Source organism: Echiichthys vipera, assembly GCF_963691815.1.
Source record: "Echiichthys vipera genome assembly, chromosome: 8".
In the NCBI taxonomy this organism is placed as follows: Eukaryota; Metazoa; Chordata; class Actinopteri; order Perciformes; family Trachinidae; genus Echiichthys; species Echiichthys vipera.
Window position 1 is genome coordinate 4,487,893 of NC_139833.1, and position 25,939 is coordinate 4,513,831.

At 41.4% G+C, this 25,939-nt stretch overlaps 1 protein-coding gene across 1 annotated transcript; it reads right to left on the reverse strand.

Moving 5' to 3' along the window:
- Positions 1-8,053: 8,053 nt before the first annotated feature.
- Positions 8,054-24,861, reverse strand: nek10 (NIMA-related kinase 10; the record flags this gene model as incomplete). The annotated part of the gene is made up of 33 exons (XM_083917758.1): positions 8,054-8,131; positions 8,446-8,489; positions 8,619-8,724; positions 9,646-9,756; positions 10,180-10,280; positions 10,410-10,447; positions 10,593-10,638; positions 11,718-11,789; positions 12,201-12,288; positions 12,415-12,622; positions 13,042-13,112; positions 13,206-13,335; positions 14,270-14,526; positions 15,886-16,007; positions 16,097-16,142; positions 16,245-16,382; positions 16,508-16,636; positions 16,797-16,899; positions 17,020-17,084; positions 17,163-17,234; positions 17,361-17,422; positions 17,908-18,047; positions 18,874-19,098; positions 19,414-19,500; positions 19,582-19,661; positions 20,431-20,498; positions 20,588-20,666; positions 20,760-20,801; positions 20,881-20,965; positions 21,047-21,142; positions 24,356-24,492; positions 24,619-24,679; positions 24,791-24,861. The coding sequence occupies 33 exons, from the start codon at positions 24,859-24,861 to the stop codon at positions 8,072-8,074; spliced, it is 3,240 nt and encodes a 1,079-aa protein (XP_083773884.1). The 3' UTR covers positions 8,054-8,071.
- Positions 24,862-25,939: the final 1,078 nt, after the last annotated feature.

The following is a 25,939-nucleotide window of genomic DNA, read 5'->3' on the forward strand; positions in this document are numbered from 1 at the left end:
CATATCACATGGATTGATTTTTACCTCATTAAGTAACTATGCCTTTAGCGTTAGTGTAGCAACGTTAGTGAACATATGGACTTAAGCGTCTGCTGGTTGCACAAAAGAAAGCTCCGGACTAACCGTAAGAAAACAAAATGCACAAAAGGGAAATGTAAAAGCAAAGAAATATATATGTAAGTGCTTAGCTTCAGATAACTAGTAAACAAACATAGTGACGACTAAACTTGAACCGTACAAAACGACTCAAATCAGCAAAGTGATTCGTCTGTAGTTTTCTGTAAAATGCGACACATTTGCAGATCATAGTGAACCACGCACGCTACTTATTTCCGTTCCACTGTGGCATGTTTCTGGAGAGCACTATTTAACGCACTCACTTCACATTCAAGTTAAAAGAGCGGAGGGTAAATGTAGATAGTGATAGAGAGGGATTTCGGACACTTCACAGTGAATCCAGGAAGTAAGCGCCCCCTAGTAAAGAAATAGTCCCGCACGTGACCCCCAAGAAACCCCCAAATTGTTGTTTTCACAAATCGAACAAAGAACACATGACGTCTTATTAATTGGTGAGCTTTAGAGACGCTGATAGGTTGGTTAAGACCTGTTTCCCTGCGTGGAACTGTTGGAACTGGATACAGCGTTGGACGCGGAGCCCCTGCAATGAAAGTTCCTCAGTGGCGCCAAAAAGTTCAACTGCGGCGTGTCACAATAACAGGATGATCGGCACTACTCCCACACTGTCAGGGCGCAGAGCAGGTGCACCGGAGACTTCAGGATCTGTTTAATCGGCAAATGTAAAACAAGTAAGACAAAAGTTAAGAGACGAGTTAAAAAGTAAAGAAAAATCAAACACAAGACAAGATCCATGTATAAAATATATATTTCCGGCTGCAAAAGGGAAACAACGACCTAATCGTGCAGCTCTGGTAGACTTTGCAAAAGTCGGTGGAATGAAATTGGATTGAATGGATCAAATTCTGACGACGAGTCATTTTGTGGGAGTTGAAAAAAATATATCCACTGAATTACAGACGTCTCTTTCGCCATCTTAGTCAGTAGTTATGTAGTAATGCTGCGTTCCAGTTGAACTCAGAAGTCCGAATTTCCAAGCTCCGACTCTCAGAGCCCTGACCTCAGAATCCACCACGGCGGCGCCCAGCGTCATGTGTAGTTAAAGCTGTAGGAACACACAGTTAACTCACACTGCCGTCTTATTTGTGTCTCATTTGATAACACTCTGCTGTCCGTCTTTCACCTGTGGCACAAATACAGCCTAATGTATGATTGTCAGCTGGTAATGCTATCAATGGCTAACCCGGCTACGGTGCAGCGCCTATGTACCTATGTGTGTTACCATGAGTCCCAATTATAGACTGTATGAAATATGGACAAAGCGTCATCGCCCGTGGGTTTCTGAAGAGCCAAAACATAGCTCAAAATGGCCGCCCCAATCTTGCCATTCCCTGACGCTCTCTAACTCCTGGCTATTCCAAAAATGGGAAAAATGCTATCCGCCTGTGATGGCGTCCACCTTTCACTTAAAGCGGCCACGCCCTCAATAATGCCTTTAGTATAAGCCTAATAGTTAATTAAAGGATGAGTTATGTAAAAAAACAAGGCTGTAGAGATCAAACCTGTGTTTTGTACCGGGCTGTAAACGTAAATGTTTATTCCTGCTGTAAAGTTGGGCATTTTAAAAGGGGTCTCTATGGGGATTGACTCGCGTTTGGAGCCAAGATGCCATGAACTTCAATTTTGTCACTTTTGCGTTGGCATCATGTTTCAGCCCCTCGGTGCCTCTGAGACGACTCTCAGTAAGAATGCAGATAAACGCCAAACCCAAAGTGTGGTTCACTCATTTAAGAGCTCTTTAGGTGAGATAAACATATTCTAAATGCAAAGTTTGAATCCCAGAGGGTGTATTTGCAGTTATCGTTAGGCCTGGATGATGTTCAAACTACTCAAGTTTCAGTATTAATACAAAGATCTTTTATATACATATATATCTTCTGTATAAACATGTTTTCTACAAACTTCTGTTTTTCCTTTAATAACAAAAATGCATCAGTGTTTGATATCATCTCATCACAGAGAGCTGTACATGAATAAAACCCTGTATGCTGTAGAAATAATACTAATCAAAAAAGAGAAAACAGGAGTAGAAAGCAAAAAGCTACACGGTCAGCAGCGACGTAGCATCGTAGGCCGAGCAAAAAGGAATTATACAACAACAAAAGAGACATTTGCGCCTGAAAATACATTCCACTAAGGAGACAGATCTCATCTTCATCCTCTTATCCGGGGTCGGGTCGTGGGGGCAGCAGCTTTAGCAGGGGACCCCAAACTTCCCTTTCCCGGGCCACATTAACCAGCTCTAACTGGGGGATCCTGAGGCGTTCCCAGACCAGTGTGGAGATCTAATCTCTCCACCTGGTCCTGGGTCTTCCCCGAGGCCTCCTCCCAGCTGAGAAACATGTTGTTTAATTGTGTAAAATCTCGACTGTAAGTAACAAAGCAATCCGCCCGTGTACTGTACAAACTGGTGCCTACTCTCAACGTGCCAACTTCTTCCACATTCTGTGAATTTTACACATTTTGCCAATTAAACCTGAACATTTCATCACATATCATATGTTTTTTTGTCGGTCTATTAAAGTCTTGTGATTTCACGTTTCCACTGACGCCGCTGTGGTTTTTGTGTGTCGTCTTCTGAGGCGACACGGTATCATGTTTTGCTGTGAGGCTGTTTTAAGGTCAGCGTGTCTTCTTTGAACAGCCAGGCTCGTACTGCCCCCTGTGGGTCACGGGCAGGAACTGAACTGCAGCACAATCAAAAGGCAAAATGGCATCCACTGAATTTCTGTGTTCAGTGGTGATAAAATGATGGATTCATGGAACAAAAAGCTCATTTTAATACTGACATATTCATGGATTACTTTGGGCTTTCATGTGTCATAAATATCTTCCTAAAATATTAAAAATATTGACACATGAATGTGTTTGTCACTTTATAATGTCAGCTGGTGACAATGGGTTAATTTAACTGTCTATATACTGCTGGGTCGCTTGTGAATTTCCCCTATTCTATTTTCACCTTTAACACATAATAATGATTTTTTAAAAGTATATTTTGGATTATTAATATAAATCTGTTCTGCCCTACAAAGCCTAAGTGCAGTAAATACACAAAAATTAAGGTAAAAACTTTCATTAGCCTCTTATCCAGGGTCGGGTCGTGGGGGCAGCAGCTTGAGCAGGGGACCCCAAACTTCCCTTTCCCGGGCCACATTAACCAGCTCTAACTGGGGGATCCTGAGGCGTTCCCAGGCCAGTGTGGAGATCTAATCTCTCCACCTGGTCCTGGGTCTTTCCCGAGGCCTCCTCCCAGCTGGACGTGCCTGGAACACCTCCCTAGGGAAGCGCCCAGGGTTCATCCTTACCAGATGATCCTGAACCACCTCAACTGGCTCCTTTCAACGCAAAGGAGCAGCGGCTCTACTCCGAGTTCCTCACGGATGCTGAACTTCTCCCCCTCTCTCTAAGGGAGACTCCAGCCCCCCTCCTGAGGAAACACATTTCGGCCGCTTGTACCTGCGACCTCGTTCTGTCGGTCATGACCCAGCTTTCATGACCACAGGTGAGGGTAGGTTTTATCATTGCCTAGACAAATTCATATTTGGCACACTGTTGGTGGATTATGGTTCATTAGTTTGCCATTTAATAATAATCATCCAAATCAATCCTAACTTCCATACTTTCAGGCCACAAATTGTGCAGAAATCATGTTAATAGTGATTTCTTAGTTACTGCACTGAAGTGTAAAATAACTAAAGTTATGAAATAAATGTAGTGGAGCAGAACTTGGGAATACTCAAGTACAAATACCTTAAAATGATACAGTACTTTACTTTCCATCACTTTTGTCAACACACTCCATGCTCTTGATCCTGTCTGTTATTCTCCACTCCTCCACTAGATCTCCTCGGACCTTCTTAACCCCTGGTCACCTGACTCCCACATCCTCCTGCACACCTGTGTCTCATTTCCCCGATCATGTCAGTTCATACCCCAGCCCCCTTTTTCCCCAGTCAGCTGCCAGGACGTGAGGCTGCTTCTCTGCCTTATAACTTTGCAGCCACCTGAACCTTTAAACCTGTAAATCTGAACTCTGAACCCTGATCTGCTCCGGCCTGCCTGCTGTGGATCCTCACGTAACACGTGTTTGGACCTGCCAAGTCAGTAAGCATTTGTACTTTCTGCACTTTGGTCTTTCCCCTTGTTGTTGAACCATCCTCACTACCAGTGGTGGAAAGTCAGTCTTGAGCATTACTCTCTCCTTCTTCTCCACTACACTTCAGATGGGGATGTTGTGCTTTTTACTCCACTGCATGTTTCTGACAGCCGTAGACACTTTTCAGATTAACATAAAACAACAGAAACACATATTATGCTTATGAAATACAATGCACTGTTAAATCAGTGGTTCACAAACGTCTTGACTTGTGGTCGAGGAAAAGCAGAATGTAGTTTGGGAGTTTTTTGAAATTCCACTAGAGAAACATTGATCCTCTAAACTTCTCAGGTGGTTGTTGATCTGTGTGTCATAGCTTAGTCTTTTCTTACGGGGACATATGCTCAATTTTACATTTTTGGCTTTCTACTAGAAAATGTTTCCGTACTTTAATGTTTAAATAAGGACACATTTTTCTCATACTGTCTCAAACAATTCAAGTTAATTTTATTTATAGTGTCAATTCACTAACAAAAGTTATCTCAGGACACTTCACAGAGTAGGTAAAGACCACACTCTATGACTTATTTATGATTTACACAGACCAAACAATTCCCCCGTAGAGTACGGTGGCGTTGAAAACCTTCACTATAACAGACAGGAACGTCAGACAGACCCAGCTCTGTGGAGGACGCACATCTGTCTGCACCTAAAACATCCTCCTCTTAGTTCTGAAGAGACTCTGAAGGGGGAGCAGTATATACTAATGATGCATGTGACAGAGCAGCCAAATATGAACGCCGCGTTGAAGCCTATTGTCTTCTGATCGAGGCAGCCCACACACAATCGAGTGGGTTGTCTTATTCCACAGTGTGTGGGTTGGTGGGCACTTGAGATACTCCAGTGTAAGCAGTTTTTCATCTCACCACCTCTCAGGTTTATCTTGTGACCCTTTGTCGGGGCTTGACCCCCTCGGTTGAAACCACTGGACTAAACTGTATATGAAGTGGGTAAAAGTAGCCCGCCCTCGAGCAGCTCTAAAAACAAAATGATGCATCTGAACAGTCTACTAATATCATATAAACGCATTTACAGACATTTTCTGCAGGATGACTTACTTTTGTAAAGTAGGTTTTGCTGTTAAAGTGTAATTCCAGGGCAAAATCATCCCTTTTTTGGCACTTACACTCATTAAATAAGCCATTGAGACAGTTTTTTTTTCATGTAACTACTATTAACGGAGAAATACGCTAACAGCTGGACGTGGCTAACACTGATAAGCTCGGGGCAGTACGGTGAAGGCATTCAAAGGTCTTTTTTAACCACTAATACTGCTCAAAATAACAGCAAACCTCTGCAGTAGCATGAGAAGAGTCCTGACATATTAACACAAGCACCAACAAGGTTGTTAGTGAACCTGAAGTCCCTACACACAAAACAAAGCACCAGTGGGCTCCTTCCTTTGGGATTGACTTTGGTAATCCACTTGAAAGGACTTTACTATGAGAGGAGCTGGTACCTGGGCCAGTGGGTAAGTTTTTAAAACACTCTTTATAAACTCTGGGTTCACTAACTACGTTGTTGGTGCTTTGTTTTATATGTAGGGACTCTTCTCATGCTGCTGCTGAGGTTTGCTGTTATTTTCAGCAGTATAAGTGGTTAAAAAAGACCTTTGAATGCCTTCACCGTACTGCCCCGAGCTAATCAGTGTTAGCCACGTTCAGCTGCTAGCGACTCTACCGTATTTCTCCGTTAATAATAATAATAGATCTGTTTTATAAAGCGCTTTTCTCAGTTTCCAAAGACGCTTAAGTACTAAAAGACACCTACAATAATAGGTGATTAATACTTTTACATAGAGGCCCCGGATTGTAAAGAAAGTGATTTCTGACTCTAAAGCAGGCTGACAGAGAAATGCATGTCACAATTATACTATAAGTTTAGCCCCAGTGCTGTTCCAGTCATTTCCTGTCTGCAGAGATGTCAAAAGTATAGAGATCTAGAAGTGCAGATGCAGAAGACAAGGAAACGCTGACCAATCAGAGCAGACTGGGCTTTCTCAGGAGTGATAGGTGCTAAAACAAAGTGTTTCCAACAGAAACGGGTATGTAGTGAATACAGGTATTTCCAGAAAAACGGTGAGAAAAGTGTTTTTTGAACATTAAAGAATGTAAACATTTTCAAGTAGAAACCCAAAATACAAGAAATGGGGCGGCAGTAGCTCAGTCCTTAGGTGAGCTTAGTTTGTCGTCTTTAGGTAATATTTTGAATATTTAACTTTAAATGGACCATTTATCAGACCTGTACAAACAGCAAAGAGACAAAATGCTTAAACTTTATGTTAACACGATAAAGGAATACAACTGTACACTGTCTGCATAAATAGAGTTTATTTGTACATTTCTATTGCTTACACAGATCATACCGACAAATCCCTTTTTGGACCAAAGTGCGTAAGAAAGAAAATGTTGAGTGAGTTACAGAAAGGTTATAATTCAGATATGAATGGTACTGAAAATGATTTCAGAGTGCACGTTAGTACCGAGACATCCAGACATTGTGATACGGTTGAAACTGGACGCAGAGGTTTGTTATCAGCTCTTGAGGAAGTTTGGCCGGCTGCCATTTCAAACAACCGCTGCGGTGTTCAGTCCTGCAGCGCGGAGCTAAAACAGTCAAAGTGCTGAGTCTGCTCCTGAGAACTCAAAGTGTTGGATTCAGATAAACCTGGAAAAACAAAACGCAGCGGCTGAACCTCCCAGATAAAAGAGGCTCTGGATACTGTTGTTGGAGCTCCAGGCCGGTTCGCTCTGATATAAGAAACTTCTCACGGGCTGAACTGACAGAAACGCATATGAATCTAAATTAGCTTCAGCCTGCGTTACAAGCACGTGCACTTTAGTATTTTGTCTTTGCAGATTTACATACACATTGAAACTGAGAACCAAAGAGGTGACGATTAATCAAATCTGCTAAATCATGTCGTGCTTCAGGAGACAACAGACATGTTTCACTGTTATCGACCAAATGATGAATCGATGACTTGAGGAAATAATCTGCAGATCAGTCGATAATGAAAATCATTAGTTGTCAGCGGCCGTATCACAACAGCAGCTAAGCGAAGTCGTCAATAGTTAAAGGACGACTTACATTTGCTTTACTTAACATCGTCATAGTTTTAAGAGGATTTTGATTGGGGTTATTTCCATTTCTGCTGATGCAAATGTAACCGTGCTGCAATAAAGTAGTGTTTTCGAAGCTGCTTCTGGGACACTTGAGGATGAATGAGGACGATGGTCACTTGTTCTGTTGGTCATTTCTTTTCTCTGCTGTCCTACAATTAACACAACACACGTGAAATATTAAAATGATCTCAACCACAGCATGTCATCTGACATTTAGGGAATTAGGGAAAATATTTGTTTTTACTATGGAAAATGTAAAAAACTATAATTCAACTTTAACTAGTTGAATTATAGTTTAACTAGTTAAAAAGCAAACAAATGTATCACAAATGTTTAAAATTATTTCAAGTTAAATCTAAATAATTGTATTCATCTGTTAGGAGCTTTGTGTAAAAACGTCACACATAACTTGACACATAAAATACAGTGCATCCTAAAACTGTTTTTACGATATCCACCAATAAAAACTACTAAATGGGGTCATGAACCCAAACTAACTCAGGTCTGATAGAGTCTGATAGATTTGGTAGATTTATAACTGAACCCAGTAAATCAGGAGAAACTACAGCGATGTAAAACGGATTACTGTCATAAAAATCTAATGCAGTTATGTTTCAAACGTGTCAAACAGAAAGTTGGTAATGGTGCAACGTCACCTGCCGCGTGCTGCTTCGTAGTAGCTGTTCTCCTGCAGCAGCTCCTCTATGATCCCCTGAAAAGGAGCATTTGTACAGGAAATCACTTCACGGGCAGACGGACCTTCAACGTGATCGTGAAGGGGAAATGAAAGAGTTTGGTTCCAAAACCAGACACAAGATCCAGCAGGAGAAAACAAGGGTGACACCTGCTCACACACGGTCACAGTGTTGACACAGTCGGTGTGTATTAAAGAATGTATTTAGTCATGCTGGATTACATAGAGGGAGTAGTTTTGACCTTTTTACGACGTGCGCTTAAGAGTTACTCCTAAATCAGCAAGTTAGGACCTGCTCTTAGCCCCAGAACGCCCTCTCAGATGAAACTGACCTGCATCTGCTGATAGGTGACTCCATCTTTGAGATTCCCGTCACCTTTCAGAAGCACAGAGAAAATCAGATGCACACACTTGACGTTAAAATTCAAGACATCCAGAATCTGCACCGTTTGAGGTCAGAGGGTGTTTTGGTGCAGGGTGAAGCTGTGGCGGTGTCAACTCTTACCTGTGCTGTCGGCAGCGGGGGGGTCTCCTGTGAAGTGGTGGACCAGAGGCCACCAGTGTGAACTGGTTGAGCCAAACTCCATCAGCTCTGGAGAGGCCTGGAGGAGCTGCAGGGAAGCAGGAAGGAGATCCTTATTGGGTTCAAGGAGTCACAGCACGCTACCACAATATCTCAGAAATAATACAAACTGTACGTTTCTTTTAATGAGGAAGGAATAAATAAGGAAAAACATAATGTGAGATAATGCAGCTTAGTTTAAACATAAACACCCTTTTTCCTTAAATCATAAACGCTGATATGAATTACATTACATATTACATGACCACATGACTTTAATCAGCAAAAATGATCAGACGTTTAGTTGATAGAAAGAAAAACAACACGTTTGTTTAATATTAAAGCATTTCTGTGTCTTATGTGGCTCTAAGGGCGCACTCGCACTGTCTCACTCACAGGTAAAGTCTAGTTTGTTTGACCAGTGTGAGTGCAACCGTTCCGCGCCTAGAGGCGGAACGGTTGCCGGCCACAGTCCGTTTCGGAGAGGTGGGCTTTTGTAAAGCACGTTTGCACATGTACGAGCACGAGCACGAGGCCTACGGTGGCTCTGAGGTCATTTCCTGTGCGTCTGTTGGGACGTAGAAAAAAGAAGGAGGGACCATGCGCGGACATTTAAAACAAAGGCGGTGAAAGGTTCACGTTGGTGTGATGCGGAGGTGGAGTGTTTACTGCAGATTTGGTCGATGAAAAGGTTCAAAAACAGTCGACAAGACGCACAAAAAATTCAGAGGTCTATGGAAAGATTTGTAAACAAAGCGACGCATCGTGATGACGTCATCAATGCGCGTGACGTGTTACGGTGTGATGACGTATAGACAGCAAGAAGCATTCTCCGAGGCCCAGGTAGTGTGAGTACAAACGGGGCCGGGAGGGGGGGACAAGGACCCTAAAGCACGGGCACGGGACGGACGGACAGTGGGAGTGCACCCTGAATCACGGGGTTTGGACTGTTTTAGTTGACTGTACAAACCTTGCTGAGCTCCACTTTCAGGCCGTACGGATCGCTCCCAAAGTGGAACAGAGACTTTTTAAATCTTTCAATGACCCGTCGTTTGATGTTGTGGTGCGGAGCTGGGGGAAGCTGGGGAAAAAAAGTCAATATCAACATATGCTATTCACGTTCAGCTTCAGCACAGTCGGGTTTATGTGAGGAAACAAAAGTTTTGGATGGATTTGTAAAAAGAATTAACGAGTCACACAACCACGTAACCTTTACACACTTCAAACTTTAGTGTCTTAAACCAGAATTAAAGGATTTGGACTGATGAGATGTGTCTTTACTGTTAAACTTTGATCTACTAGGGCGGCAGTAGCTCAGAGAATGGAGTGTGAACTGGTGGCTGTAGAGATGCCAGTTCATCTCCTGGGCACTGTGCATGTGTGTGTATTTTGGGCCTGTTTGTGTGTAACGTATATAACATGATATAACAGAGTTGTATTTCCCCTTGCAGGACAAATAAAGTTCTTCTTCTTCTTCTTCTTATAAAGTGCTGTATCACTGTACCTGAGTGATGTACATGATTTTGTGCAGCTGCACCAGGAGCCTCTGAATGGGATCATCAATCTGTCGAACCTTCTTCTGGGAGACGCAGATCCCTGCTGACACTGAGGTAAGAGCAAGCACCAAACACTCACAGACTGACTGAGGCTCAATAAACAGCACACACACACTTTTAGGACGTCTGCTCTTTGGGTTGTTTTGTGATAAACATTCCCCTCAGGTTGAAAATGTACCTGGTCTTGGTTTAATCTGTGCAGCTGCATAATCCCCACTGGAGTGAGAGGGAAATAGAAAAGGCAGGTCAGATATATTATATCAGATCAGTCTCCATTTACAGATGTTTCTTTATGATATTATATTATTATATTTCCCACAAAAACACAGAAATAAAAGGTATTGTGAGGTTTTGCACTTACCCAGATTGACTATGGTCCGGTGTAACACAGGCAACAGACTTTAATCCTGTGATCAACAGAAAACAAATGCAGTGACTTAACCTTAAATCTGAAAAACTTATAACAATAGTAACAGTATTTGATGTTTTTTTAGTCATAGAAATCCTAAAACTGTCTGGACTTGGATCTCTTCTTTTCAGTAGGTTTGCTCAGGTTTGCATTCATACCACCACCTGCAGTGGCAGCTTTTGGACATTTTAACCATTTAGGCATTACTTGTTTTAAAGTGGTAAAGGCGCACAGACTATCATATGAATATCATATGAATATCATAACACCTGCCTCATGTGTCAAGCTGTTAACAAGCTGAATTCTAGACTGTGTGGTCTTGTTCCCATCTCCAGCCCCCCGCACACACACCAAATGAGAATCAAACCACTTATATCAGGAACATGTCGTCGGCGTGTACGCACCAGCATGAGTGTTGTGTGTAGGGGGCTGCAGATATGGAACAGGACTGATGACAGCCTTAAGGTGCTGCCCTTCATCTCCAACTTCAAAAGACAACTAAAAAATCACCTCCTATCAAACTATATCTAATATAGATCTGTTTCCTCATGGACAACTGGGACATATGCGTATGATTGTATGTGCATGTCATGTATTAATTATGTAGTTCTGGTGCTTTTGGGTGCGTTTACTCATCATTTTTGCTTACAGGTGGTAACTGTGTATATTTTTGACTGTACTACTACCTTTTCATGAACCATGGGGTCCCCGCCTATGAGCTTATCTAGTTGCCTTTGGGAGACCCGTGCACTCTACCCAATTAACTTTGTAATACCAACTGTGTTATATTATTTTTGAAGTGGTATTTGTGAATAAACTAAACAGAACAAACAGAACAGAACATGGGCAAAAATGCCATGAGCAGCAAGTCCACAGTTTGATTCCCAGCTGGCCGGACAGTTTGCCACATGTCCTTCTTCTCTCTTTCGCCACATTTTCTGTCCCTCTCTCCTATCCCTATACAATAAAGGCATGAAATGTCCAGATAATCCAGCTACATGCAAGACTGCAGGTTCAAATCCATAAGTAACACCTTCTTGTCACCCTCATGATGAAAACTGTATGACGGCAACTAACCGTAGTGTTTTCCTGTGAAGGCAGCGGCGTCGATGTTTGCGTCGCAAGGTTCCACATCATCTGAGGCATCATCTAAACAAACAAACACACACACACAATTATTAACAACATGTTATTTTAAGGTGTGTGTGTGTGTGTGTGTGTGTGTGTGTGTGTGTGTGTGTGTGTGTGTGTGTGTGTGTGTGTGTGTGTGTGTGTGTGTGTGTGTGTGTGTGTGTGTGTGTGTGTGTGTGTGTGTGTGTGTGTGTGTGTGTGTGTGTGTGTGTGTGTGTGTGTGTGTGTGTGTGTGTTCACATTTCTGTTCTTGAAATGTCTGCAAACTGTGTATTGATCTCTAACGTATGTTGTGGGACGTGCTGTCAGGTGTTTTAGTCCAGATGCGGACCAGCGGCCGGACATCGTGTTTCATGGTGATTTTATATTGAATGTTTTACCATATTCACCTGTACAGTGGTGTCTCGCCTTAATTAGGCTTAAATTCACCTTGACTGATGTTCTGCTCACTGTGGTTTGAGCTGCAGACGGCAGGAAAGCGCGGAGTCGGAGATTCAGTATTCATTAAGGAATTTTCCTGCAAAAAGTGCAGCATGTATTTTAAAAACCCTTCCAGACAAACTGAAAATAAGTTATCCACAACTACCATGTTAAGTCACAAATTTGCAACTGACTATTATAGAAATGATTAAGTACAATTCACCTCAGACGGGTTTGAGAGGCAGCAGTCCGTCCTGCTCTTGTGCCTCTCCAGGAAGTACCTCTGCGCTCGTTTCCTGTCCCTCTCTGCCTTTCTTTCCAGTGCATTCTGGGAAGTATAGAGGCCGTCCATGAGCCTCATTATGAGGTCAGAGATCCTGGTGCTGACGGCCACGATGTCCGGCCGCTGGTCGGCGTCTGGACTCAAACACCTGACAGCACGACCCACAACATACGTTAGAGATCCACAGACTTTGGCAGTAATTGCTTTCAATGTACTTTCAAAAATAAAACTATGAATGAGATAGCATTTGTGTCATACACACAAGTTAGTTATTTTAAGTGGGTTTTAATGCAGGTCTGTGTCAATGCCCACATTGCCATGGCAGAGACCTCGATTACAATCAGCAAAATTATTATTTATAGTTCGTTCTTAACTCGTATAAATCTGGCGAAGCAGAATATCCCTTTGAGTTTAAGACAATAAAAGCCTGTTTATCCCCAATGGATCAAAATGGCCGTAATGTGAAATGGTACTGAGGCTACTATCCAACTTGCAGTACAGTTTTTCATTTAGGGAGTCAGTAAAACTAATACATCAATATCCATCATTTCAAAATAAAAGTCCCACCATCTGATCATGTCTGTGACTCTCTCTGAGAATGCTCCTTCTTCAATCGGCTCATAGACGGCCTCGACAATCTGCCAACACAGAATAAGGAGAAAAACATTTGACAAGGGGGGTGTGTGCGTGTGTGCTTGCGTGTGTGGTGCGTGTGATTGTGTGTGTGTGACCTTGCTGGCCAACGACAGCATGTTACTGCTGTAGAATGGAGGCTGTAAAGTGGCCAACTGGTAGAGGATGCAGCCTAAAGCCCAAACGTCAGCTTTCTCTCCATACGGCTCGTTCTTCACCACCTCTGGACTAACACACACACACACACACACACACACACACACACACACACACACACACACACACACACACACACACACACACACACACACACACACACACACACACACACACACACACACACACACACACACACACACGTTTGCACATGTTACCTTACAGAGAAGCCTCATAATGCACTTGCTTAACCAAAGACAGATAACCCCTCCTAAATGTGTCCTCACTCTCAGGGTCAACTACTCAAATGACCCTCGTAAGCGCATAAGTACAAGAGCACACACACAATCTCGCACATCTATCTTTGTGAGGACACTGCCAAAACACATGCTTACCTTAATCTTAACCATCACAACTAAACCTTATTCAGACCTGACCCTTAAAACAAAGTCTTAACCCCCTAATGACCTTTTGAAAAAGTGAAGACTTCCCAAAATGTCCTTGCTTCAATTTCTGAATACTTTTGATGTAAACGTTTTATTGCATTTTTATTTTTATACCCTCTCCCCCAGGCACACTTCACTTTCAATGCAGAGCCTTTATAGATTACACACACACACACACACACACACACACACACACACACACACACACGCTCACACACAGCGGTTGTCAGGACCATAAACACACTTGAGCTGCTGTATCTGCTTTTACTCTAATCTGCTATCAGGCTGTAAAAACATATTTCCTTGACCTTAAACCTTTTCTCACCTACCTCTAGTGTTATCTCTACTGTCTTAATCGCACAGGTTTTAAGACATCTGCTCCCCCTCAATACAATCTGACAAATTGAATTCATGATGCTCAGAGTTGTGGGAAAAAATATACATTAAAAAGTATTCAATAGATAGAGGAGAATAAGATAAATAGTCCTGATAGCAATCCCTTAAAGCTGATCATCTAACTACAGTTAAAGCAGCTTGATGCTCAGAATGAATTTCCTCACCAGGAGTAAAGGATGGTGCCGACCACCGACGTCAGCTTGCTGTTTTCCTGTTTCTGCTTGGCGAGGCCGAAGTCGGCTTTAAGCAGAGGAAACACGCAGGTTAAACTCTTCTCATAAGACGAGACAGGAGGAGCGATAGACTGTTGGCACTCACTGATGGTGACTCTGTCCTTTTCCCCCAGCATGATGTTGTTTGGTGTGAGGTCGCGGTGGACTATCCTCTTGTCCTTGTGCAGGTATCTCAGTGCCAGACACATCTGAGGGATCGTGCAGATATATCTGTTAGTAATGAGGTTATTAAAGGGGTTTTTGGAGAGACAGATGTTTCCATTCAGCCACAAATATCTCTCTCTCTTGCCAATGGAAATGATTTGCACTCATATATTATCGGCTTTTATCCAAAACCTTTGGCAGCGAGTTCAGAAATAGACCAGGCCGATTTTCCTCAACTGCTGGAAAATGGAGTTAGTGCCGGAAATATGCAGGAAACAGTGTTGTAATTTTTCTCTGATGTAACCACACATGCCTATCTGATGAGCTCAAGTACCGCTTCGTCAGCATAAATGTTGCAAATGTCTTCATTTTACACTTGATATTTTTAATGCGTTCAGTCATATTAAAGTAGATATTGTTGCATTTTTTACACAAGTGAAATCCTACAACTCTGTCTTTTTCCAGCAGGTTCACTACCACTTACAGATGCACATTTCAACCATTTTGCCGCTATGTTTAGCTTCCTATTTTAATATTTAATCTATTTCTATCTCTGCTCAGGTGCTTAATTAAGTATTTTCACACAATGGCAGCAGGTGTTACAGCTGACTCACAGCTGTTTGTGTCCTGTGCAGTCAGACTGTAGCTGCGTAGGTTATTGTAAAGATAAATATATTAAAGAGCAACTTCACAACAATGTGTAATCTGATTTTGTGTCTTTAATTTCCTTGTAAAGACAAACGGGAGGATCAGTTTTCTACAATCAAGTCATAATTACAGCTTTTTTTTTCAAACGAGCTGAACTACTACTACAAGCGTTCCTCGCCCCCAGGGCATTAACTCAAGTACTGTACTTAAGTCCTTTCTTTTGCTACTTTCTACTTCTACTACTCAGAGAGACCTTGTGCTTCTGTTACCTCTTTATGTTTATCTGACATCTATGTGAATTCCTTTTTACTAATGGGGTCGTTTTACATTGTGCTGCTGTTAAAGCTGCAGCAGGTAAAAAGCAAACGACGGCAGAAGTTGAAGCCGAGCGGGAACTCTTCCTGCAGCTCTCCCCTCTCTGTCCTGAGCCAATGGGAACGCTCTTGCTTTCTGAAATGACCTGTGATTGGTCAAAGTCTCCCATCACAGGCTAGATTGTCTACAGCCTGAAAACAGAGCGAAGAGGAGGTGCAGAAGTCTAGTTTCTCTCAGAATTACAATTTGATGAAAGATTATTATGGATTTTGGATAAACTGCCTGCCCCAGCTTTAAGTAAAGGAGTACTTCTTCCACCGCGGTCCACAGCAAATGAAGAGTGAAATGCAACTTTCTCAAGACGTAAGAATGTCTTGAGAAATCAAAATTCATGTACTGACAACACTCTGTGATTAAGGATTAAGTGCGGGAGTTGTAACCTGTATGAATATATTCCAGACTCTGTCTTCTGTGAACTTGTGCTGCTTCTCCTTCAGAGAGTTAAAATGTTCAGCCAGTGGCGCTCCCTCGATCAGCTCCATCACGATGTTCAGCTTGTCCCCTAAATGATTGCAGGAAGATTGATTTTCCAATTATTAACTCCATCTTTACAAAAACTGTGAGCTAAAAGGGCAGTACAATCATCCTCACCTTCCAAAAATGTCTTGTAATATTTAACAATGTTTGGGTGCGTCATCTAGGGAAGAGGAAACACATCAGGAACATGAATCATAGCTGTTTCCCTTCAGATGACTGATGATTTAATTGAATCTTAATGATTGCAACTGAAACTTTGTGCCTGTTCTTTGACGATGGTGAGCTCAGAGATGATTTTCTCCACGTTACTGTCTCTGGACCTCTTGTCTTTGCCGAACGCTGGGTTGTGGAGGTTGACCTCCTTCAGAGCCAGGAGGTTCTGGCCACTCTGCTTTCGGACCTGTATTAAAGTACAAGTATTGGAGCCAGAGACACTTTGCGTGAATGCCCTGATGCACTCTTAAATGACTTCACAGAGAGAACTGACCCAAACCAACACTGCTGTTCGAAGGATGTTTGTCGTACCTTGAAGACACTTCCAAAGGCGCCGGTGCCCAGATGGTCCAGTATGGAGTAACCATTGATGACTTTAAGGGGAGGTCGGTTCTGGTCCACAGCCTCGATGCTCTCTCTCAGACTGTCCACTTCCTCCTCCTGCATTACAGAACACACACAACTCCATCCATTTGCCAGGTAAAGATTTTTCACTGGTTTAAATTCATCCCAAAACTCAGTAGCCTAATATTTCTTTTCATTTTGCAGCTAAAAACCAGCTGAATAAACAGCTGAATCCGTTTGGAAGCTCTTCTCTTACAGTGTAGAGTGAAACTTTGGTTTGCAGCCCCTCGTACGCCGCGAGGTCCCGCACGTAATGTCCAACATCAATAAACAACTCAAAGAGGTCTGTGGGAAAGAGTCTGAAAGAGATTACATAACAGCATTAGAGGACATTTTCTTTTTCCAAAACCAACTCCAAATTGGAACGATTAATGGATAACGTGAACTTAAGGTTTCATATGTTTGTTTTTTAATATCACCTCTTAAACAGATGTCTGTTTCTTTCCATGCTAAAGAGAAAGCGAAGAGTTCGAAACACATAGCACTGCAAATATGCAAAAAAATATATTACTTTCAGCATCTATTGATATTATAATGTATTTTATCATATGAAGCCGTATACCTGTAAAGATGCGACCTTTGATCCAGAGTTTTGTGGTAAAATCAACTTTGCGATTATATAGACCCCGTTTTCCTAAGAAAATGTCAAAATTAATTCATGTTTTTAAATATTTTACATAATGTAATTTGATATACAGGTGGGCTTATTCATCCTCATCATCTCAGCTGTCCTGCTTTTCTTGCAAGGACTTTTTTTTACCTGCACGATGTGATGAGCAGATGTGTCGTCCAGACTAAGCTCAGTCAGAACTGTGCAGCAGGCTGGAAAAGGGATTAAATTCAAATTAATACGACTGAATTTAAGAACCTATATATGGGATCTTATAGTCTCAGGAAGCCCAATGAACAGCTGTGGACATTAACAACTCCCCCGACCACAAGAAGGAACACAGACTGGAAACGCTGACGCCTCCAGATCGTAAAATTCAGAGTTTCTTTGCAGATTGTTATTGGGATAGACGTAATGAAACATTTGTGTTTTTACCTGCATTAGTTTTATTTTATAGTGTTGTATTTAGACATTTGGAAACAGGAAATTTGAAACCATCATAGATACAGTGTCTCTGTGGTCTGTATTCTCACATCAGGAAAAATCTGTTTACATTGTAAGCTGATTAAAAAATCCTCTGGGGGGAGAGTTTACTGTGCAGTACGCACACAAGCTTTTCCTTACTGGATGACTTCAAAACCCTAAAGAAAATGCAGTATTTTATGTGCAGTGTGTGATACGTTGTATAGTCCCTGACCTGACTGCAAGGCCGCAGTGTTGTCCCCCTCCTCCTGCGGACTGAGCTCCTCTCTGATGTGTGCTCTCTGGATGCGCCCGGCTGCGTTGGCGCTGGACAGAGTCTCGATGGACGAGCGGTCAGAGACGTACTGCCCGTCACTGTCAGTTATTTTGTTTTTAGTAAAAAATGTAAATAACGGCACATTTGTTATACCTGGAAACTAATCTTTAAAACAAAAAATGTCTTGTGATGCTGGTTAATCAGTCTTAGTTACGTTCTTTATAAGAATGTTAAAATACTGGGAGGTAAATCGCAAAAAAGCACCAGTAGTAAAATATCCTGCAGATATATCAGGGACATGTTGTGGTGTGGGGAAGTATGAATCTGAACCTTTTTCCCTTTACAAAAACTAAAAGACACTGCAGATATTTAGTGTCGTATTACCATAAAGTTGGGGAATGAGACAGGTTTTTAAAAAAGCACCAAATCCACTGGATCCTATCATTCTCATAATGCAACCAACATATTTGTAAGATGTGCCCATGTGATGCACCTGTTCTGTTATAGATTTGAAGTCTCCCCAGCTGCTTTAAGATCAAAATAATGAACCTAATGAAATATGCTATCACATTGCATTATGGGAAATTTCAGATCCTTCTTTTTTGGAGCTCGACCAATACTGGAGACTAGAAGTCAGCATAACTTGGCTTCGGTTGGAACATCTGCATCTGTCTGTGTGAGTCTCCCAACTTTAAAGAAGTGCAATATTAAATGACTGTAGTGAGCCTTTAAAGCCCTAAATCACTTCAATGTGGACAGAAAAGTATCTGCTGTAGTTTTGACCGGTGAATTTTCAGGAAAAGAAAAGTACAGCAGGTTTGTGTAAACACAATGTAAAGGTTCTGGTTGTAAATAAAGATGCTGTTATTATTGTGATATGAAATTTAAACATCAAATACGCTTTGAATGCTAAGTTTCAGAAACCTGTTGAGCAGCCGGAGGAGCTGCTGCACCCCGCCCCAGCTCCGGATCTCCGTCCTGGTGTCAGGATCCTCGCAGAGCTGGACCAGGACCCAGGCGATGCTCCACAGCAGCTTCAGGTGCTGGCCGTACAGCAGGCTCAGCAGCACCGGCAGACCCTCCAGCTCCCTGACCTGGTCCCTCACCTGCCACACCGGGGACAGGAGCCTCAGCAGCTCTGCACTCATCCTGGAGGAAACATCAGGTTCACTCTAGCCTTGCTTCTTCCAGCATTTTAATGTTTTCTTTAAAATAATTCTAGCTGCACTTAACGTGTGGAAATTCAGATTATTCGTTTTTTATTCCATATACAAAAGGTCATATGTTCAATCCCTGCAACAGCAAAAGCAATGAGTCCGTGTACTTTCAGCTAAGATGACATAAGAAGAGATGAGGTAAAACAAGATGCAGCAACTTTAATTTTATGTCTAGTATTTTGTATTTTATCTGCACCAATGAAAGAAGGACTCTTCCAGTAACAGCGACAAAAACAGGTTTTCTAACCTCTTCGACAGCAGGTCATATTCCTGCAGTATTACAAGTAGCTTCTCCACTATGGGTAGCTCACCAATCTCCTCCTTGCATTCTGGGCTGTAGAAAAAGAAAAGTGGCTTCCAACAGATATCATAAGCATAAATGTATTTAATGCATTAAATGAAGATCTTTGCTTACCTCTCAGCCAAAGTGGTGAGGGCCAGCAGGGCGCCCAGCAGCACACTGCTATCTGCTGTGGAGAGGAGCTTCACCAGGGTCTAGAAGTTATTAACTTAATTAAATGATATGCTATTCTTAGAGCTATTCTTCAAATATTAAGTGTTGTATGGGTGACACTCAGATAACATTGAACAGGTTCTCTGGGCAGCATGAACTTTCTCAATAAATTGCAATCTGTGCATATGTTGAAATATTTCTTGCATAAGTGTAGGTCTGATCTTGGTGACAGAGGAAAGGTCACCAAGATCATTCAAATTAAATATTTGGGGAAAGTGAATATCCACTGTAAATGTTATGGAAATAGAGCCAGACTGGTGGAGAGTTTATGCTCTGTGGAAAGAGCTTAATGGACAAACATCGTCCTCCTCAAAGGGATCATTTGGATTCTTGGAGTTGGGTTTTTCTTAGATTTTTCCTCGCAGAAAGGAGTCGTTCTACCGCTGCTTCGATAGGTTAGTTTGCTCGTGTTCTTGTGTGACTTTGGGGAATTTGTAACTAACCATTTAAGTCAAACCATGACACAAACTATATCGATCGAGGAGGCGGTAGACCAGCAAATGGGATAAAATAACTAATCAGTGACAATACAAAACATTCTCAATTTGAAATGATACATTTTTTTAATAGAAACTAATTAAAATCTAAAAAGGAAATACAAATTAAGACCCTGTTGTAGCCTTCAAATACATTCAGTATATGACATGAACCAGCAGTGCACCAACAGGACACCAACATCTCGGACATGAATATGATTTGAAAACAAACAGCCCAGTATCACAGATAACCTTATCTCATCTTATCACCCACCCTGTGAGCGCCGCTCTCCGTGACCCAGACCCTTTGATCTTCGATGGCAGATAGCTTCTGAAACATGTCTGCGGAGCAATCAGCAAAGGCAGCGTTAGTGAGGATGTACGCAAGACTCTCATTATCAGTGTCTTGATATTGTCTTCAGCTCACTCACAGGTCATGGTGACCAGCTTCTGCACAGCAAACCCCTGTTCTCCACGGGATATGTACACAGCAGTGACGTGCTCCATGTACTGAGAGAGAAACAGAGGATGACATGAGATATGAGTGGGTAAATAACAAAACGCGGCACGTTTAGGCATGTGAGGAACATCTTAGAGCGTTACCCTGGCTAGTGAAGTGACGCCCTGGAGCTGATGGAGGATTTTCTAAAAGAAGGCAGATAAAAAGAGGCAGTTTTTATTCAAAATACAAACCACAAATACATTTTTTTTTCTCAAGTTGTACCTGATGGTGGGCATCTCTGATCAATAACCGAAGGCAGATCAGAACACTAAGGACAGACTCAGGAAGTGCATGGTCAATCCATTCACTACAGGAGGAGAAAGCTATGTCTTTAAAGCTTCTGTGAGACAAGACGAGAAATGCTGCAATATTTCAAAACCTATTTTACCTGCAGAGTCTGTTCTTGACCAAAGATGTAAGGATGTCAGAGAAGAGTTTGTGCATGGGGTGGCTGCTGAAACATCTCTGGTCTCTGTATGTGATGCTGAGAAATGAATGTAGACAAAATTAAGCCCAAAATACACAGTCTGTATTTGATTCTTAAAGGAAATATCATAATGAACGTTTAGCCCCCAAAAATACAATTCATTCTCTTCTGTGGTTCTGTCCTCTAAAACTTAACAACTTAAATAAGCAAAAATCCCCAAATTTGTCTCAAACACCTTTACAAAGTAATGCAGGTTGCATCAGTTAAATTGACTCATGTGTTGATGGATGTAGGAGATCAATATTTTCCACACACTATCATGTTCTGGTCCCATATTCAGAAGGACTTGATATCGGACCCAAATGAGTCAGAATATGTTTGAATCAAGAACAGAAAGCCAATGTCTGTCTAGGGCGCACTCACACTGTCCCTCCGTACCGTGCCCAAGCACCTTTCACGGCTAAAGTCTAGTTTGTTTGACCAGTGTGATTGAAACCGTAGCGCGCCTAGGAGCGGCACGCTTGCCGTCCATGGCCCGTTTGGGAGAGGTGGGCTTTGGTAAAGCACGTTTGCACGTGTACGAGCACGAGCGTGCGCACGTGTACGAGCATGTGCATGAGTCTTACGGCGTTCTGACGTCATTTTATTTGCGCCTGTTGGGACATAGAAAAAAGAAGGAGGGACCATCCTGACATTTAAAACAATGGCGGTGAAAGGTTCACGTTGGTGTGATGCGGAGGTGGAGTGTTTACTGCAGATTTGGTCGATGAAAATATTCAAAAACAGTCGACAAGACGCACAAAAACTCCGAGGTCTACGGAAAGATTTGTAAACAAAGCCACGCATCGCCATGACGTCATCAATGCGTGTGACGTGTTACGGCGTGATGACGTATAGGCAGCAAGAAGCATTCTCCGAGGCCCAGGTAGTGTGAGTACAAACGGGCCTGGAGGGGGGGACAAGGACCCTAAAGCACGGGGCACGCTACGGACGGACAGTTTGAGTGCGCCCTAATTTACTTATTCTCTGATCAGGGCCCAGTTGTTCAAAAAGTTTAATCTGGATTTGGAAATACCATGTTTTGCTATCTAAGATCAGCTAATCCGTTTGACTTTTGTGCCTGTTTTTCAAAGCAACAGTGGATCGGATCACCCTGATCCAGATACACACTTTCAAAGATTACCAAATGAAGAAAACCAGGGACTACAAATCACAATGTAGACTACGATCTACGTAGTAGAACAGCCAGCGTGGGGTCATTTTAAGTGTTTTGATTAAAGCGACAGACAGCAGTAAGGCTGTTTATTGATACACATCACAGGGGTCATAATTTAATACACTGTGATTTATTGTGATACTGTAAGCAAAGCAATATATTATAATTTAAAAAAATAATAATTCAAGGAAAACTACTATAAAAAACACACTACCATATGCATCTGTTGTTATGTTGGAGTGAATAATGAAGTTTAAACAACACAAAATGAACCAGTGTCTGCCATGAATGTCTGCATGTAAACTCTTAATTAAAAATAATGAATATTGGGAAATATCACAACATAAAGCAGAATTTTGGGATGCAATTGTTTCTTTTTTACTTTACTGAGGTGAAAGCTTAATGTCTACGTTATTTATTGTATCAGTGCAGCAGTGAATGGAATCAAGTGCAATATGTAAATTCATGTATATATAAAACAAATGTATTATTTGACCAATTTAACTGTTGTATTACACTTCCCTTAATCCACCCTCCTGATAGGATAATCCTGAACGCCACATACTGAAGGTTTGATCCAAATATCAAAACCAAAACTGGATTATCTGATTTAATCCCTTTTTTTCTTTTGAACAACCCATTTTTAAGATTTTATCCAATCAAATAAACAAAATCCAATCAGATTATACTGAACAACTGGGCCACAGATACTGATTTCAATCAAAAATGTCTATTTAACTTGAGTTTACTCTTACACACGTGGACACTTAGCTTCTTTTTTTGTGTGCAATAACTTCATCCACAACTTAAGTGCAATAATTTAATTTTACTGCTCATTTCTGTCATACACACTCACACATGTTTTATCTGATACGCTTTATACACACTTAAATTATCTGATTTAATTTTTCCATGAATTGTATTTGAGCTGTATTCTTATCTCTACTTTTCTTATATTTAGCTAAGAGTTTATTGTTTATCTTATACTGTATTTTTTTTTTTTATGCCTCCCTTGTGTTTTTTTGTAAGCTGCTTTGCTGGAAACTCCATTTCCATGTGGGAGTTCATCCTAAAGGGGTCAGTAAAGAGAAGTTTACGGGCTCACTCACAATGTCCATCCGTCCCGTGCCCCGTGCCCCGTGCTTTAGGGTCCTTGTCCCCCCCTCCAGGCCCGTTTGTACTCACACTACCTGGGCCTCGGAGAATGCTTCTTGCTGCCTATACGTCATCACACCGTAACACGTCACATGCATTGATGACGTCATCGCGATGCGTCACTTTGTTTCCAAATCTTTCCGTAGACCTCAGAGTTTTTGTGCGTCTTGTCGACTGTTTTTGAATCTTTTCATCGACCAAATCTGCAGTAAACACTCCACCTCCGCATCACACCAACGTGAACCTTTCACCGCCATTGTTTTAAATGTCCGCGCATGGTCCCTCCTTCTTTTCTCTATGTCCCAACAGGCGCACAGGAAATTACGTCAGAGTCCCTGTAGGCCTCGTGCTCGTACACGTGCAAACGTGCTTTACAAAAGCCCACCTCTCCCAAACGGGCCGTGGCCGGCAACCGTTGCACTCACACTGGTCAAACGAACTAGACTTTAGCTGTGAAACCTGTTTGGGCACGGTACGGATGGACAGTGTGAGTGCGCCCTAAGTATAAAGTTCTTGTGCATTTGTTTGTGTTCAGACAACATTCGACATGTTTCTTCTTTGGTTAAATGAAAAAAAGCAATAGTTATGTATCTGTAACGAAACTCAGATATTAAATTGGCAAAACTTTCACACAAAGCCAAGTCCTTAGTTACAAATATACACTTTTAATGCATCCAACATAATCAGCTAGACTTGTCAGGAAGCCCAGGGGATTATTAGTGTGGGAGGTAATGGAGTTAATATTGAACTTTTAGATCCATGGTGCCGTTGTTCAGTTACATTTGGACTTTACTAGTTTTAGAAAAGGCTGAAATGGAACTACGGCAGCTTATAAGTGTGTGTTTTGTGGTCAGAGTCAGATTATATGGATGAAGAACGACAGAAAATCAAATGAAAACCTGAATTTCTCCAGTTCAGAGGCTTCACTGGTGATGTCGCTCTCGCTCTTCTGTCTGTTGGCATCTTTCGCGGGATGCGGGCCTTGAGATCTGCTGACTCCACTGTTGCGTGCTTTACTCTGACTCAACGCTGCCACCTGCGACACGGGGAGGTTCAAACTACAATATACACACAGACTTAAAGAAATGGGAGCTGGTTTGTATTCGTTATCAGAACGTCTAGACACTCTGCCTCAAGAGTGGCATCATTTGTTGTTGTTCACCTCTTGTCTGGGAATGCTCTTGGCGAGCAGGGACTGAAGCCTCCTGAGGTCATGAGATGCCCTAGAAAACAAGCTTTATCAGGTGATTTGTTTTTGTCTTATCAAGGAATTTATTTTTAAATTCTAACAGACTGCTAAATGACTGTGAGGAGGAGGCGATGGCTTGGCTTACTTGCTCTGGATTCCCTTGGATTTCAGGGGCAATTTGTCTCCTTGCCTCACTTTTTTAACTGGATTGGACATTTTTTAAGTCCCCTTTGTTTCCATGAGTAACCTGCGGCACATAGTGACAGTTAGACAGTGGCGGAAAGTACATTTACTCAAGTACACTTAAGTACAATGTATTCATGAAAACAGATATTTAAAAACATTCCCTCACTTCCTTGTATTTAAGAGATGATTTAACACATATACGAAATGCCTTGGTAAAATGACAAGGAAGAAAGCGACAGTTTTAAACAACATTATACTCAAATAAAGGTTATTTAAGCCCCTTTTATGAAGAAAAAACAGACAGTGACACAATCCCTGTTTATACAAGTATCTGTAGTGTTTTAATGCAATGTTACGAAGAAAAAATTCAAATATAAATCTGTGAAATCCCTTTGTTTTATTTGTTTTTTAGTTGTTTTTTGTTTGTTTGTTTTGTTTGTTTCTTAACCTTTTATGTAAATCTTACGTCTTTCTCATGTATCCACATGCAAACATGGAATAAGAATGGATTTACTTGTTTAACTGTACCACATGCAATGTACTGACTTTTGAATTATTGTATAAAAACCCCATTTATTGTTGACCTTTGTTTACTGCAGGTGAAACGCAGTATTGCATTATGTTGTAAGGAAGTCTGTCGCCCCTTTTTTTAACCACAATTTGAAAAACTTAACATTGAGTTTGGATCTTGAGAGACGAACCTATTTTGTTAGAAAGAATCTACTGAATTTTATGACATCTGGAAGATATTTCTGTAATTAATTAATAATTGTTAAAGGGTGGAGATATGGAGGAGTCAGTGGGAGAATAAGATAATAAAAGTATTTAATTTGTTGTTGGGAGTGTACGATTAAACCTATATTAAGAATTTTATTATTAATATTAATTCAATATTATTGTTGTTTTAGATGATTATTTTTATTTGTGTATTTTATTATTTATTGCTCATTTGTTGGTTTCATTTATCTTTTTATTTGTTTACTTTACTAAGACGTTTAGTTTGTTTGCCTTTTCTAAGCTGTTGATATTTTCATTGTTGTTTTCATATGTTTAAATTGTTGATACAAAATTGATACAAAAAACAATAAAGGTATGTTTAAAAATACAC